This window comes from Andrographis paniculata, unplaced genomic scaffold (genome assembly GCF_009805555.1).
Source record: "Andrographis paniculata isolate CXL003 unplaced genomic scaffold, ASM980555v1 Contig86END, whole genome shotgun sequence".
NCBI lineage: Eukaryota > Viridiplantae > Streptophyta > Magnoliopsida > Lamiales > Acanthaceae > Andrographis > Andrographis paniculata.
The window spans coordinates 6328956-6342349 of record NW_026137624.1 but is presented as its reverse complement, the minus strand read 5'-3'; the positions used below and the strand labels follow the sequence as shown (position 1 = coordinate 6342349).

Genomic DNA, 13394 nt, shown 5'->3' with positions numbered 1-13394 from the left:
GAAATCAAAGGAAATCAAATAACTGAGAGAGAAGAATTAATCCATTGATGGAGGCAAAGAGATGTTGATGAGTAGAAAAAGAAAAATCGACGAAATGGCTGGGATTTAATTTATATATATGTTGGAAGAGACATAATACACACTTTTTGTGTGTGCAAATCAAAAACAAAATGGGAAAGAACAAATCTAGTTTATGCATAAAAACAGTTCGATTGATCCGTTGTTGTCTCTGCTCCATACATATCTCTTGCTATTCTTACATAGCATATATATATATATATAATTAATATACAACAATTCTTACAGGATTCTCCTTATTATTATATTTGGTATAAATTTAAATTTTAGTATAATATAAATAATAAAATTAAAATATATGGTTTAAAAATAATTTATAATAAAAACCTTATCCAAATCTACAAACAAATACAGTCTATATTTCCTTTAAACAAGTACTCTAATAAAAATAAACCATAAGGAATGCAAAAGGGAATAAAATATTCAAATACACAAATATTTGATAATTATTAATTTTATTTAAAAAATCCACACATATTAATTTAATACTATATTATAGTATTATTCGGACAAAAACAGAACTTTAATTTAATAATATATATATATATATATATATAGTTTCTATGTATTTAGAGTTGAAAATGGTATGAAATTAATATTGAAAATCCTTTTAATTTATTCACATATCTTTTAGAGTATACCATATATTATGCGTTGAATTTTTCAGAGTATAATAATCTCAATTCTATAAGTGAGCAAATTATTGTATTTAATTGTGTTTTCATTTTGTCATAGTATCTAGTTTCGGATATATATATATATATATATATTTTAAATAGGTGGTTCTTGTTATTCTTTCCCTATATCATACATTAAACCAATATGAACTAATACTACTCTCGATCTTAGCCAAAAAGCCAATAAAGGTATTTTCTAGATGTTATATATATATTTGAAGAAGATCAAAATAATCTGATACTAATAATGTTTGAAATTATCAAAATAAAAACACAGATAGCCTCAAAACTTTCCTTGTAATTAATCTAGAAACCTGCAGTTAATGAAATTTCCATATTTTCTTAAACATCAACTTAATCAATACATAGACTCATACACACATATATATATATACATATATTGTGTTCCTGAAATTAAGAAATTACACTTGATGAATAAAATGTGTCCAAAAAATTTGATCATCACTTGTGTTCTTGCAGCCATCTTAGTATGTTGTAATGGCGCGGCAAGGCCTGCGGTGGGTGGCTTCGTGGGAAGAAATGGCGTCGAGTTTGTTAAGGATGGAAAGCCTTTCCATTTCAATGGATTCAATGCATATTGGCTAATGTACATGGGGTCGAACCCTTCAACGAGCAACAAGGTTTCGAGTGTCTTCACTCAAGCTTCCAAGATTGGAATGAATGTTGCGAGAACATTTGCTTTCAATGATGGCGGGAGTAATCCCCTCCAAAAATCCCCCGGCTTATACGATGAAAATATGTTTAAGGTACGCATATGGATGATGCTTCTAGGTTATAATATAGATTCTTTTCGACTCATCCGATTTTTTTTATTTGAGTTTGTGTAACAGTGATTTGATGTGATATTTTATGAGAAAAAATAGGGTAAGATTAGTGAGAATGTTAAAAATTCAAACACTATTTTGTGTGTTTTTTCGTTGTCCAAATCTATATTTATTTATTTTTTTTGAATTGTCATAAAAAAGTATTTTTATTTCTTTTTTTAGAAAAATGGTATATTGCATTTGTACTTTTATTTACTAGAAGAGACAAAAGATAGTAATTATTACTTACTTTTATTAAAATTTATGCCCAAATAATCATAATATATTATATGTTATCATAACATATTTATAATACCGTATATGATATGTTATAATTCAATATATGATATTGCAAAAATATACGTTGTATGCCTTTATGTGACATGTTGACTCGATCAAATCAGCACCATGGTGATTTGATTAGATCAGCACATGATCTGCACCCATACGTTCTATATGACATATTATTCATTGGAAAATTGTTGAAATTTGTAGGGTTTGGATTTTGTGGTGTCTGAAGCAAAGAAAAATGGAATATATTTGATACTGTCGATGGTGAACAATTATAAAGATTTGGGAGGGAGGAGCCAATATGTGGAATGGGCCAAACAGAAGGGTGAAAAAGTCGACAATGAAGATCAATTCTACACCAATCCTACTATCAAAACCTTCTACAAAAATCATGTCAAGGTATGTACATAAATTTCATGTTGTGTCTAATTAGAAGAAATCACATAATCTTTTATATCATATATATACTATCACTTTTGTTTATGTTTGTTTGTAATTTTGATCCTAACTTCGTACGCCAAGTTTCAACTGTTTGTAATTTTGATCCTAACTATATCATTTTATTTATTTTTTAGTGATGTAAATAAAATTTTGTTTTAATCATCGAATTAAAATTTATACCGATGCAGACTGTGTTGACACGAGTGAACACAATTACCGGTGTAGCTTATAAAGATGAACCTGCAATATTTTCATGGGAGCTCATGAACGAACCACGATGCAATATTGATACCTCTGGAAAAACTGTTCAAGCAAGTATTCTCTTTAAACTCGCCAAAATTTGATTTTTATCTGACATATGAGTTGAATAGTTTTCAATATTCGACATTTTAGATAGAATTTGGATAAAATATTTTTTTAGTCCGTACTTGATTACTTATCGTTTTAGAATTCTAAATGGACTATGTTTGAAAATAGTTTCGTAAATGATTTTTTTTGGTGAAATAGTTTTTCCGTGCCGAATTTGCCATCATGTCTCGCCGGTGCTGACATGACGCTAATGTGGCTGAAACGTCAGCGCCACGTTAGTTAGTGCAACATCAGCAACACCCGAAAATTTTTATTTATTTATTATTCATTTAAAATTGAAATTGACTTCGGTCAAAATAGACCAAATTATTAAAAAAAGATTGTGGGCTATTGCACTCGGCTTGAGAGTGTTTATCCGTGCGTTCAGCTTGCGGATTTTCGCCATAAAAATAAAAAAGTTTGACTCGTATAGTTGTGTGTGTATGTGTAACGATGATGTCTACTTATTACAATGTACAGGATTGGGTGGAAGAAATGTCAGCTTATATAAAATCAATCGACAAGAGCCATCTTCTGGAAATTGGGCTTGAAGGGTTTTATGGGGAGTCGAAGAGACAACTAAACCCTAATTCTTTATTATTGGGGACTGATTTTATTTCCCTCAATAGACTTGCTAATGTGGATTGGGCTACAGTTCATCTCTACCCTGATCAATGGTATGTAAATTTTAGTTTTAATTTGTTCTTCATTTTCCTTAATTAATCTAATGTTATATTCATTTATATTTTTTATTTGAATTATTTTGAATTTCTTCGAAACTACTTACATTGCAGGCTACAAGGTTCCAACGATTCGACACAGCTCACATTCGCTAGGAATTGGGTTCAAGAACACGCAAACGACGCCAAGTCCATTTTAGGGAAGCCATTGGCGCTGGCCGAGTTTGGAAAAAATTCAAAATCGAGTGGCTTCACTATTGAAGCGCGCGAAAATTATTACCGGGACATGTATGATGCTGTATATAATTGTGCTAAGAATAGAGGGCCGTGTAGCGGTGCTCTGTTTTGGCAGTTGCTGGCCGAGGGGATGGACGGCTACGGCGATGGTTATGAAGTCGTGTTAGAAAAAAGTCCTTCCACCGCGGCCGTTATCAACACCCAATCTCGTAGAATGTCTACACTCGCTTGATTTTGATCGCGATCAATAATATTGCATGTAATAAAAGTTATAAACATTTTGGTAGTGAGCGGGGAGAACACTTGGCGGATTTGACACTATATTTTTTTCTATTTTCCTTGCCACATGAGTAACAAAGGAAAAAAAACATAAAATAAAGACATAAACAGATGATAACCTTACTATTTTGAAAAGAAAAATTAATATAATTATATAGAAAAATTAATTTTTACACTTAAAAATAAATAAAATTTGGGGGCTGCGGGCTATTGCTTCCCGAGCCCCTTGTTAAATCCGCTACTGGTGAAGAAAATAATTAATTCTTATCGTAATTGATTGCCAAAATGAATTTATTTTTCTATAAGTTTTTTCGAAATGTGGGAATGTACTCATCCCCCCACTTGCAACTCAACTCATTCCATGTTGGTTGTAGGGGAAAGATTTTTTGTCGAAAGCGTTACTAGGATGTATTTTTTAGGTTTGAGAGCCTACCTGAAAGAATTTGAAAGTTTGGGTACTTGTTTTAGAGCAATATCTAAATGGATTATATATTTATTGGAAAATTGTCTCGGAAGGTACGTACAAGTCAAAGACAAAACGAATTGGGCTAACTTTACGTTAGTATGATATATTGTCCACTTTACCTAAAACTTTACGGATTTTTCTTTTGAACTTTCCCGAAAAGCTTCGTACTAATGTAATTAAGTGTTTACTTAGCAATGATTCTTCCTTTATTTTCTTTTTTCCTTTTAAATATAATTTGATAGCTTAAAATCTATTTTCCATATACATCACATACCAATCTATATACATCCAAAATGTTCAATTTTAAAATAGTTCAAAATATCCAAAACATTCCAAATCACATCCAAACAAATTCTGAGTATTACCTGATAAGAAGTACATAAGTTTCCAGAAAGTTAAGGTTGACATAAAATTTACTATGGCAATCATGAGTCTTAAAGGGAAGAAGAATCTTCAACTCTACAAGTACAATGTATGTATGGAAGGCAAAATGTATAGAACTGTAAATGTAGTATGAAAAATTCGAAATCGACTCGCACTCAATAACAATTTCACTATCAATAATTAGTGTAAGAAAAACATTGTCGAAATAGTTGTAATAGAAAAAGGTTCATTTTTCAAGAAGCGTTTTGTAGGTTGTCTCAGACTTCCCACAAAATCATCTTCATCGGACAAGGCTGTTGGCCTTCCTCTTGTTGCTTCTTGTAATAGCCGTCGAAGAGCCTTGGCAATTGGTGCTGTTATTCACTTGATTCCTGATCATATGAGGCGTCGCTGCTTGTTTTAATCCTTCGGTCGAGTTCGACTTGCATAATCTATATTTATGATTTAGAGGTACAAATGAGCTTAATCAAGAATATGTTCATTTTACACCCAATTAAATTCAGTTTTTTTATTATACAACTCTCATAATTTTAAATAAATTAAAATACATGCAGTAGTATTTTATTTTTTTTTTTACATTAAAATACTATTTAAATCGTATCAACATTTAAACAAAAAATTTAAAACCAAAACATAAACCAAACAAACTTATCTCAAAAGTAATTTCTTTAGATTATATATACTTTTTAGAACTTAAGCTCGCCAAAATAAAGTAAATATTTACAAGTATATATTCGATCGCTATGTGTACCTGTGCAATCGTTTCTCCAAAAACCGAGCCAATGTTGCTTTCCGAGCCATGGCTATTGTTGGAGTATATCCTGATCCACACAACATCGATTATTGCTAAAACACCAAAAATAAAAATAAAATATTCGCGAGAAAATAAGCATACCACTATTTATGCGTCTTCTAGGATCGATGGGCATCCCAAACTTGGCTTTGTCGTTCTGTGACATCAAGAAAAAAAAATGGTCAAGTCATGGCAATCATATAAACCTTTATTTCTATAAACGGGGTTCATAGTTTAACTATTCAATTAAATGATATCAGAGCGTATTTTTCATATCTTCTTGTTAAATAAGTGAACCATCTATTTTCCAAAATTTACTCAGTTTTATTTATAGCGTTTTTTAACATCTTAAGTGTTTGATCATTAGTTTAATATATTGTATTATAAGAAAAAAGTAACATATTTTTATAAAAATCATAAAAATTATATGGTAATTTTTTAAAAAAGAAACTTTCAAAAAGAAAAGAGCCTTACTATATAGATAAGTTCAATAGAAACAAATTTTTTCCTCGGAATTTAAGTTTTACACATGATACAATTTACCATTTCTCATTTACGAATAAAAGTATCACAATTATTTATAAATCGAAAACTTGAATTACTGTTATCTTATCAAGTTTTGCGCAACTACCGTGTGTCACTTTAGACCTATTGAGTAATGCAAAATAAAGAAAGTCGAAAAAAGCAAAAAAGTATAAAAAAAGAGGACAGACCTTTTCTTGCATAGTATCACCAAATATATTAGGACAGCTTGCCGAATACATCGCGTTTAAGGAAGCAACCTCGGTTGGCCTATTCTCAGCCGAAACAATATTTCTTCAAAAAAATAAAATAAAATTATATACACATATATTAATGCCAATTTCAATATAATTTATCAAAAATTAGAAATAAGCTCTGTCTAGATATATTTTATAATATTTTTAGCATTATTCATCAACAACAGTGTTTAAAGATCGGTACCTTATGCCGGAGGGTGTGTCATTTAGGTCGAAAAGGAATATTGGTCGAAATTGAGGATGAACAGTTGGACTACTATGTTCGTTTTTCTTTGGAGTATTGTTGTAATAACTCAAACTCATGTCTTTCTATTACAATTAAAATTTGCAACTTTTTATCAGCAAATGAATAATTCCTCGAAATAAAAAGGGTATCAATTTTATACACACATATACATCTATATATATATATATGTATAAAACCTCGATTAAATTGATGATCTTGGTCTGGGAATCAAGTGAAGAAGTGCTTGTACAAAGTGACAAGGATGTCTCGATTCCTTCTCTGCCTGAAAATTAACAATCTTAATTTCATCGAACCCTTTCCTTAAAACACACAAACACACCCACATTTAAAAATTAAATCAGAAAAAAAAAAAAAAAACCTGAATCAGAAAATGGATGGATGAGTGGATTCTCCATAGTGAATTTGGGGGAGCTGAGGCCTAAAAAATCTATCTCCATAGTTGAGATTTGTAATAATTCCGACAAGAATTTATTGGGGTTAGAAGAAGATATACCAAGTCGACGATAATAAGGATACCAAGTCGAAGATAATAAGGATACCAAGCCCTATATATTAATATTCCACAATAATAATAATAATAATAATAATAATCGATGGATGATATTTATTTATTTGTGTAGGGTAGGGTAGCCAATGAAAATTGGTGGTTAAAAAACGTGGTGGGAATAATGAATTTAAAATTGATTGACATTGCCATGGAAAGCAAGGAAGAAGAACAAGAAGGTATCTACCACTACAACCACATGGTCTGCTAGTGCACGTGAACAATGCTTATTTTGGACATTCTTCGATAAATTTGTTCGAATAATTTTACATCAATCTCTTTCTTTATATGTACTCGTGTCCAAGATTCAGCCTTCCCGCATCGTGTTTATATATGGATCGCACGGAAATGCACATTTTTTCTTTATGAAATAAATAAGAACGCACTTCTGATTTGAAATTTGATGAGATTAGCACGGCTCATTTGAAATGACCCATTTTTTATTTTACTTTTTGGGTTTATATTTTTATTTTGGATTTTAGGGTTTTTTAACTTATAAAATTTAATTGTTTATATTTGATTTTAGCTTTTTTTTTTTTTTTTTTTTTAATTGATAAAATTATGTTCGATCTTAGCTTGATTTGCAAATTTTATCTTGTTTGATTTTCTCAATTCATGTAATCGCGTCAAAAGAAAGTTATATTAAAAGATGTTTGAATAGATATATATTTTACAATATTATATGAATCTATAAAGGAATCTAGATTGTATAGAGAAAATCTAATTCCATTATTACAATAATCTAATTTTCAAATTAGCACTTTTTTTTTTTTTCTCTCTCTCTCTCTCTTAGTGATCGGTAATAGTTTATGAGTTGGCGATCTCTTTTCGACATTAACACTATGGCTATAGACTATTATGATGTTAGCTCACAATTTAGGGTTTGTTTGGTTGAACTTTCTCGAATGTATGTTTTATTGTTTCAAAAAAGTTAAAAAAAAAAAAAATCACTTTATGCTTTTAATTTGGTTGGATTAATTTTTATATTAGATATGAAATATCGTATCAATAATATAAAAATAATTTTTTATGTGAGTTGATATAGTATATATTATATATATTGTAGATATGTATGATTATATATTGGACTTCTTATAATATTAACTGAAATTTGTGTAAAATATATTGAGTGAACACTAGTTATAAATAATTATTAAATATGATATACATATATGCTGGAACCCCAATTTATTTTGGCATATGGTCTTTATGCTTTCTTACTGATGTTTTTTACATTTTATTTGGAGTAACTTGTCTTATCAGACTGAACATGCTGATAACAACATTGCTTGTCTTACACTCTCTCGATTGATGAGCACACAAGACAAATGAATGAATGTTTTGGGTAGTCAAATTGCATTAGAATTATGCATGAATACATCATTCTATTTATGTGCAAAGGGTTTTTATTGGTTTTGTCTTACATGCAAAGCAAGATGACTTTATAGATAATTGTAAGGAGAGAGTGTGGTTGTTGCGGTGGTTTTTGAGAATGTGTAGTGAGAGAAAAAGTAAGTTAAATCCTCTTAACCTCAACCATTCTCTTCTCTATGTATTGAGTGAGTGCTAGACACTTATATTCGCCGAAGACCTCGTCCGAGGAAAGAGAAAATGGAGTTTCGATCAGGAGAGACGTTCAAAATCTGAGCAGCTCTGCTCCGTGGTCGTTGTCAGCATGAGTTTGTGTTGTCAGCATGAGTTTGTGACAACAAAAGGCTGTTGAGAGAATTTCTAAGGTAACCATATTAGGAGGTTGAGTTGAAAGAGTTGTGGTTGTCTTTGTTCTTAATCAGCACTGATCAGTGAACTTCTCCTAGATTGGTATCCTCGGACGTAGGATTGTTTATATCCGAACCAGGTAAACAAACCTTTGTCTCATTTACTGCTTTGTATTTTCCGCATACATTCAGTTGGCAGTACAGTGTTACAACTGTGATATAACCACGTTTCGAAAGTTGACCCTTGAATAGGTTTTCGAAAGTGATTTGGTGCAACACTTATTCTTCCCAACAATATATATTCTGAATCATGATTATATTTTTATTACGATTTTTTAAAATTAATATATATTTAATTAATAATGTAGCTGAAAAACGAGGAAGTAAAACCTTGTTTGTTTATATATATATATATAAGTGACTGTATAAAAATTAATTGCATAGCTCATTTTTAAGGCGTTGAAAATGAAAAAGAACCAATAAAATTCTACCAAGTGGAATTGTAGGTAAGAAATATCATATCTATTTATTTATTTATTTTTATATATTTGTTATGTATATAATATTTTTTGTAATAAGAACAAGTGGATGGACTTAGATGAATTTGTAATTAAATACTTTTATTGGAAAAGATTGTGATGTTTTTTATTTTGGACCACATATCAAAAGTAGCTTTCATCATTTATTATTATTATTATTTTCGAACCAAGTGCTACGATTTATTTAAATAAATAAATAATAATAATAATTTCAATATTGATAATTTTGGATCGAATTATAACTACATATTTTATTATTATTATTTTTATTATATAAATAACTTATCGAACGGTTTTAGATAGAATTAATTATTCTGTGCGCATGTAAGAATTTGAACTCATATAATTTAATAAATTAAAATCATGTATATAATATAAAATATAATGTAGGCAGGGTTACAAGAAAAAGAAAATGTTGAGGGTTAAAAGACCAAATTAACCTTAATGAAAATATTCGGAAAAAGGCTAGTCCAATAATTCTTCACATGCAAAGAGAGGGATATTTTTGTCTTTTCGTGCAAATGTCATGGGCCACGTACTGCGACATGAACAGCGACGTGATGAGTCAAAAATGTGTGTATCTAATTAAAATATTAGTTGAAAAAAAAAAGCCTAATTTAAATAGAAAATAAATGAAATGTCACTTCATTCGTCCATAAGAAACACCCAAAATAGAATGGGTTTACTTTATTTTATACTCCCGGGATATTTTGTCATTTTACTGTAGACACGAAAATTTAGGAGTATAATTAGTAAATAATTAAAAATATATTAATAAAAATAATTATTGTATAATAAAAATAATTAAATATTAAGATTAAGATAACTGATTAGTATAATTAAAATTTAAAAAAATTATAAATTAAAATTTTAAAATAAAATTAAAGTATATAATTCTTTTCCAAAAAATAAAGTGATAAAATAAGTGGGACGGACGGAAATTAAAATGTGGACATGAGAAGTGGGACGGAGAGAGTATTATAATAAGATTAAAAAATGTAGTTTAAAAAATTAATAATAATAAATTATAATATTATTTATTATTATTTTTTTTCCTTTAATATATGAGCGACAGTGTTAATATTTTAAAAATACTTAAAATTCACAATTTTTAATTTTATTTTAATCAAATACTCTCTATATCATCAAGTCTATGTCTCTTTTAATTTTTTTGTTTATCTATAAATTGTATGTATTTTTTATTTATAATAAATAATTGTTATATATTTTTTAAGTTATATAATTCAATATTTTTATATTACATTATCCCATAAAGGATGACCTGGTGGGGTAGGGATTAGATTTGTGACACGTGTGACTTTCCCGTCAGGCCTGGTTTATAGGGTATTAGGTTCGGCTAAGGTTTACCTAGTTGAGTATATCACAAGTACATATTATAGTGTGTTCTTTTTTTTTTTTTGAAATAAAAAATATATATATTTTTTAAAAATAATATATTATACACATTTATTTTTTTATACTATATTTCATATATCTCACATAAAAAATATCACTTTAAACTATTTTACAAAAGGATGAAAACAAGGGCATATTTCTTTCCAGTTTGTACATGGTCTTTTACTACTTGTATTATACATTTAAATATAATTTTTTATCCTAAAATATCATAATATTAAATGTTATTTAAATAAAAAAAATCTTCAATCCAAATTCAGACAAAAAAAAAAAAAAGAAAAAAAAAACCACCAAAAAGTACAAATTCATATTTAATTTATTAATATCGATATTACCATAGATTAAATTACAATATATATATATATTTAAAAGAACATGTCACACAATAAAGAAGTAAACATCATTTTAATTTCGACCAAGGATTTATCTAAGACACACTCGTTGAGAGCAGCTGTAGGTTGTTGACACGTTACAAAAAAAAAAAAAAAAAAAAAGTAAAAATAGTAGTCAAACTTAATGTGAATTATTTACGCTCAATTTAGATATGATTTTTGAATTTATTCTTTTATTTTTATATTATTCAAATAAATAATAAAATTAAAACTTGATAAAAAAAAAAAAACCTACAAACAAATTGGACCTTATAAATTATGTGACCACAAATATCACATATAATGTACCTATCATAGTAGTGTACCACACACTTTCTTGTACGACACTCTGTATATTACAATATTTAAATAAATAAATAGGTTATCATATGTGGATTGAATTAAACACTTATCATGCATGTGTGGATTGAATTAATTAAGGTTGTATTATATATATTTATTATTTCTACTCTGATATTTAATTGTTAGATTTTATATTTTATATATAAAAAAAGTATTGAATATTATATTAGTAAATTGGAAAATAATCTAGTTAATATGCTTTTACACACTGTATACATACTGGAAATAAATTGAATACGTCAATATATAAAACACCGTAAATTTATAATTACTATATAAGAAGGTAACAATTGTAGTATTGATTAAAGCTAATTAGTATTGAAGGGTCTAGCTTCTGAAGCGTAGTTATATCACAGTTATAACGGCGACTTGTCAATGAAATAAATGCAGAGTCCAAAGCAATAAATGACAAGTTATTTGTTTACCCGGTTCGGATATAAACCATCCTACTTTCGGGGATACTAATCCAGGAGAGGTTCATTAATTAGTGTTGATTAAGAACAAAACACTCAAACCTCCTTCAACCCAAACTACAAGCTGATTGCCTAGGAAATTCTCTCCACAGGTATATGTTGTCACAAACGCGTACTGACAACTAATAATTAGTTGGGCTGCTCAGATTCTGAATGTTCTCCTAATCGGAACTCCGATCTCCCTTCGACCGACGAACTTCTTCGGCAAGATAATAGTGTATATAATTCATTCAAAGCATGTAGATGAGAAGGGAAGAAGTTAAAGGATTGATACAATATTTCTCTCACTACACACTCTCTCAAAACCTTCTTTCCATTATTTCCACCATCTCGAGCTGTGTAAGATAACCACAACAACCATTGATTTGACATGCAATTAATTCCCTTGATACAAACAAGGTATGGTGTGTATCTAATCACTTCTGACTACAAGAGGACAAACTCAAATTGTCCATTTTGTCTTGAGTAACCACAATTCCTAGGAAAGACAAAAAGACAACTTGATTGGACTCCACAACCTGAGTAAAATGTTGTTGTTTTTTTGTAATTAACGACCACAATAACAAAAAGAAGATCTGTCAATACGCCAAAAAATAAGTGATGGAGTTTTTGATCAACTTAACAATAATAATCCCCATAATATATAAAATAATTGATCTCAATCTAATATATATTAATATAATACAAATATTTATTGTAAATCGATAAGCTCATGTATTGATTAGACTAATAAATGCGATATTAATTAATCATAATAAATACCTTAACCGCCTCTTAATAACTTTGTCAATAAGCTTTTGTAATATATATATATATCTATATATATATGTATAACCTCGTGTTAATCATGCGGCTTTTTTTTTTTTTTTTTAATAATTTTATTTTTTAAAAATTTATTTATTTATTTTAATGTGGTGACATTATTAGGAGGCTAGTGGGCAAACAAGGGGCCATCATTTATCAATATAAAATTCAATGACACCAACAACTTGTGTTGGTTGAAAAAAATGTACATATGCACCTATGCTTTTTCTAGCAAAATTAATTAAGTATAATAGTATTAAAATAAAATGTGGGCCGACAGCAGAAATCTTTTGTTATTACATAATATCATTATTTTTTTTATTATTATTTTTTTTAATGACATAGGAACCAAGCAAATACGGGCCACAGCAGGAATCTTTTGTTGTTACATAATACTATTATTATTATTTTATTTTTTTTTTTAATGACGTGGGAACCGCAGCAAATCCTTAATGAGTAAACTCTCGGCCGAACTTAATACTCAGCAATTGTCTTCTACTATTACATCTGATTTCTGCAATTGTCTTTTACTAATACATCTAATTTAAAAATAAGAATTTTTATTTTATTTTAATTAAAAAATTTAATGTGGGCTTTTCAGTTAAAATATTAATATAATGTTTTAAATAAAATATATAAATA

General features: G+C 28.7%; 2 protein-coding genes across 2 annotated transcripts; one reads left to right on the top strand and one right to left on the bottom strand.

Moving 5' to 3' along the window:
- The first annotated feature begins 1195 nt into the window (after positions 1-1195).
- Positions 1196-3808, top strand: LOC127242353 (mannan endo-1,4-beta-mannosidase 4-like). Its single transcript, XM_051261863.1, has 5 exons — positions 1196-1522; positions 2075-2269; positions 2500-2622; positions 3140-3336; positions 3454-3808. The coding sequence occupies exons 1-5, from the start codon at positions 1196-1198 to the stop codon at positions 3806-3808; spliced, it is 1197 nt and encodes a 398-aa protein (XP_051117820.1).
- Positions 3809-4658: 850 nt separating this feature from the next.
- LOC127242411 (uncharacterized) lies at positions 4659-7085 on the bottom strand. The gene is made up of 7 exons (XM_051261950.1): positions 6883-7085; positions 6701-6786; positions 6462-6586; positions 6212-6314; positions 5601-5655; positions 5457-5526; positions 4659-5136 (listed from the first exon to the last, which is right to left on the bottom strand). The coding sequence occupies exons 1-7, from the start codon at positions 6959-6961 to the stop codon at positions 4986-4988; spliced, it is 669 nt and encodes a 222-aa protein (XP_051117907.1). The 5' UTR covers positions 6962-7085; the 3' UTR covers positions 4659-4985.
- Between the last annotated feature and the right edge of the window lie 6309 nt (positions 7086-13394).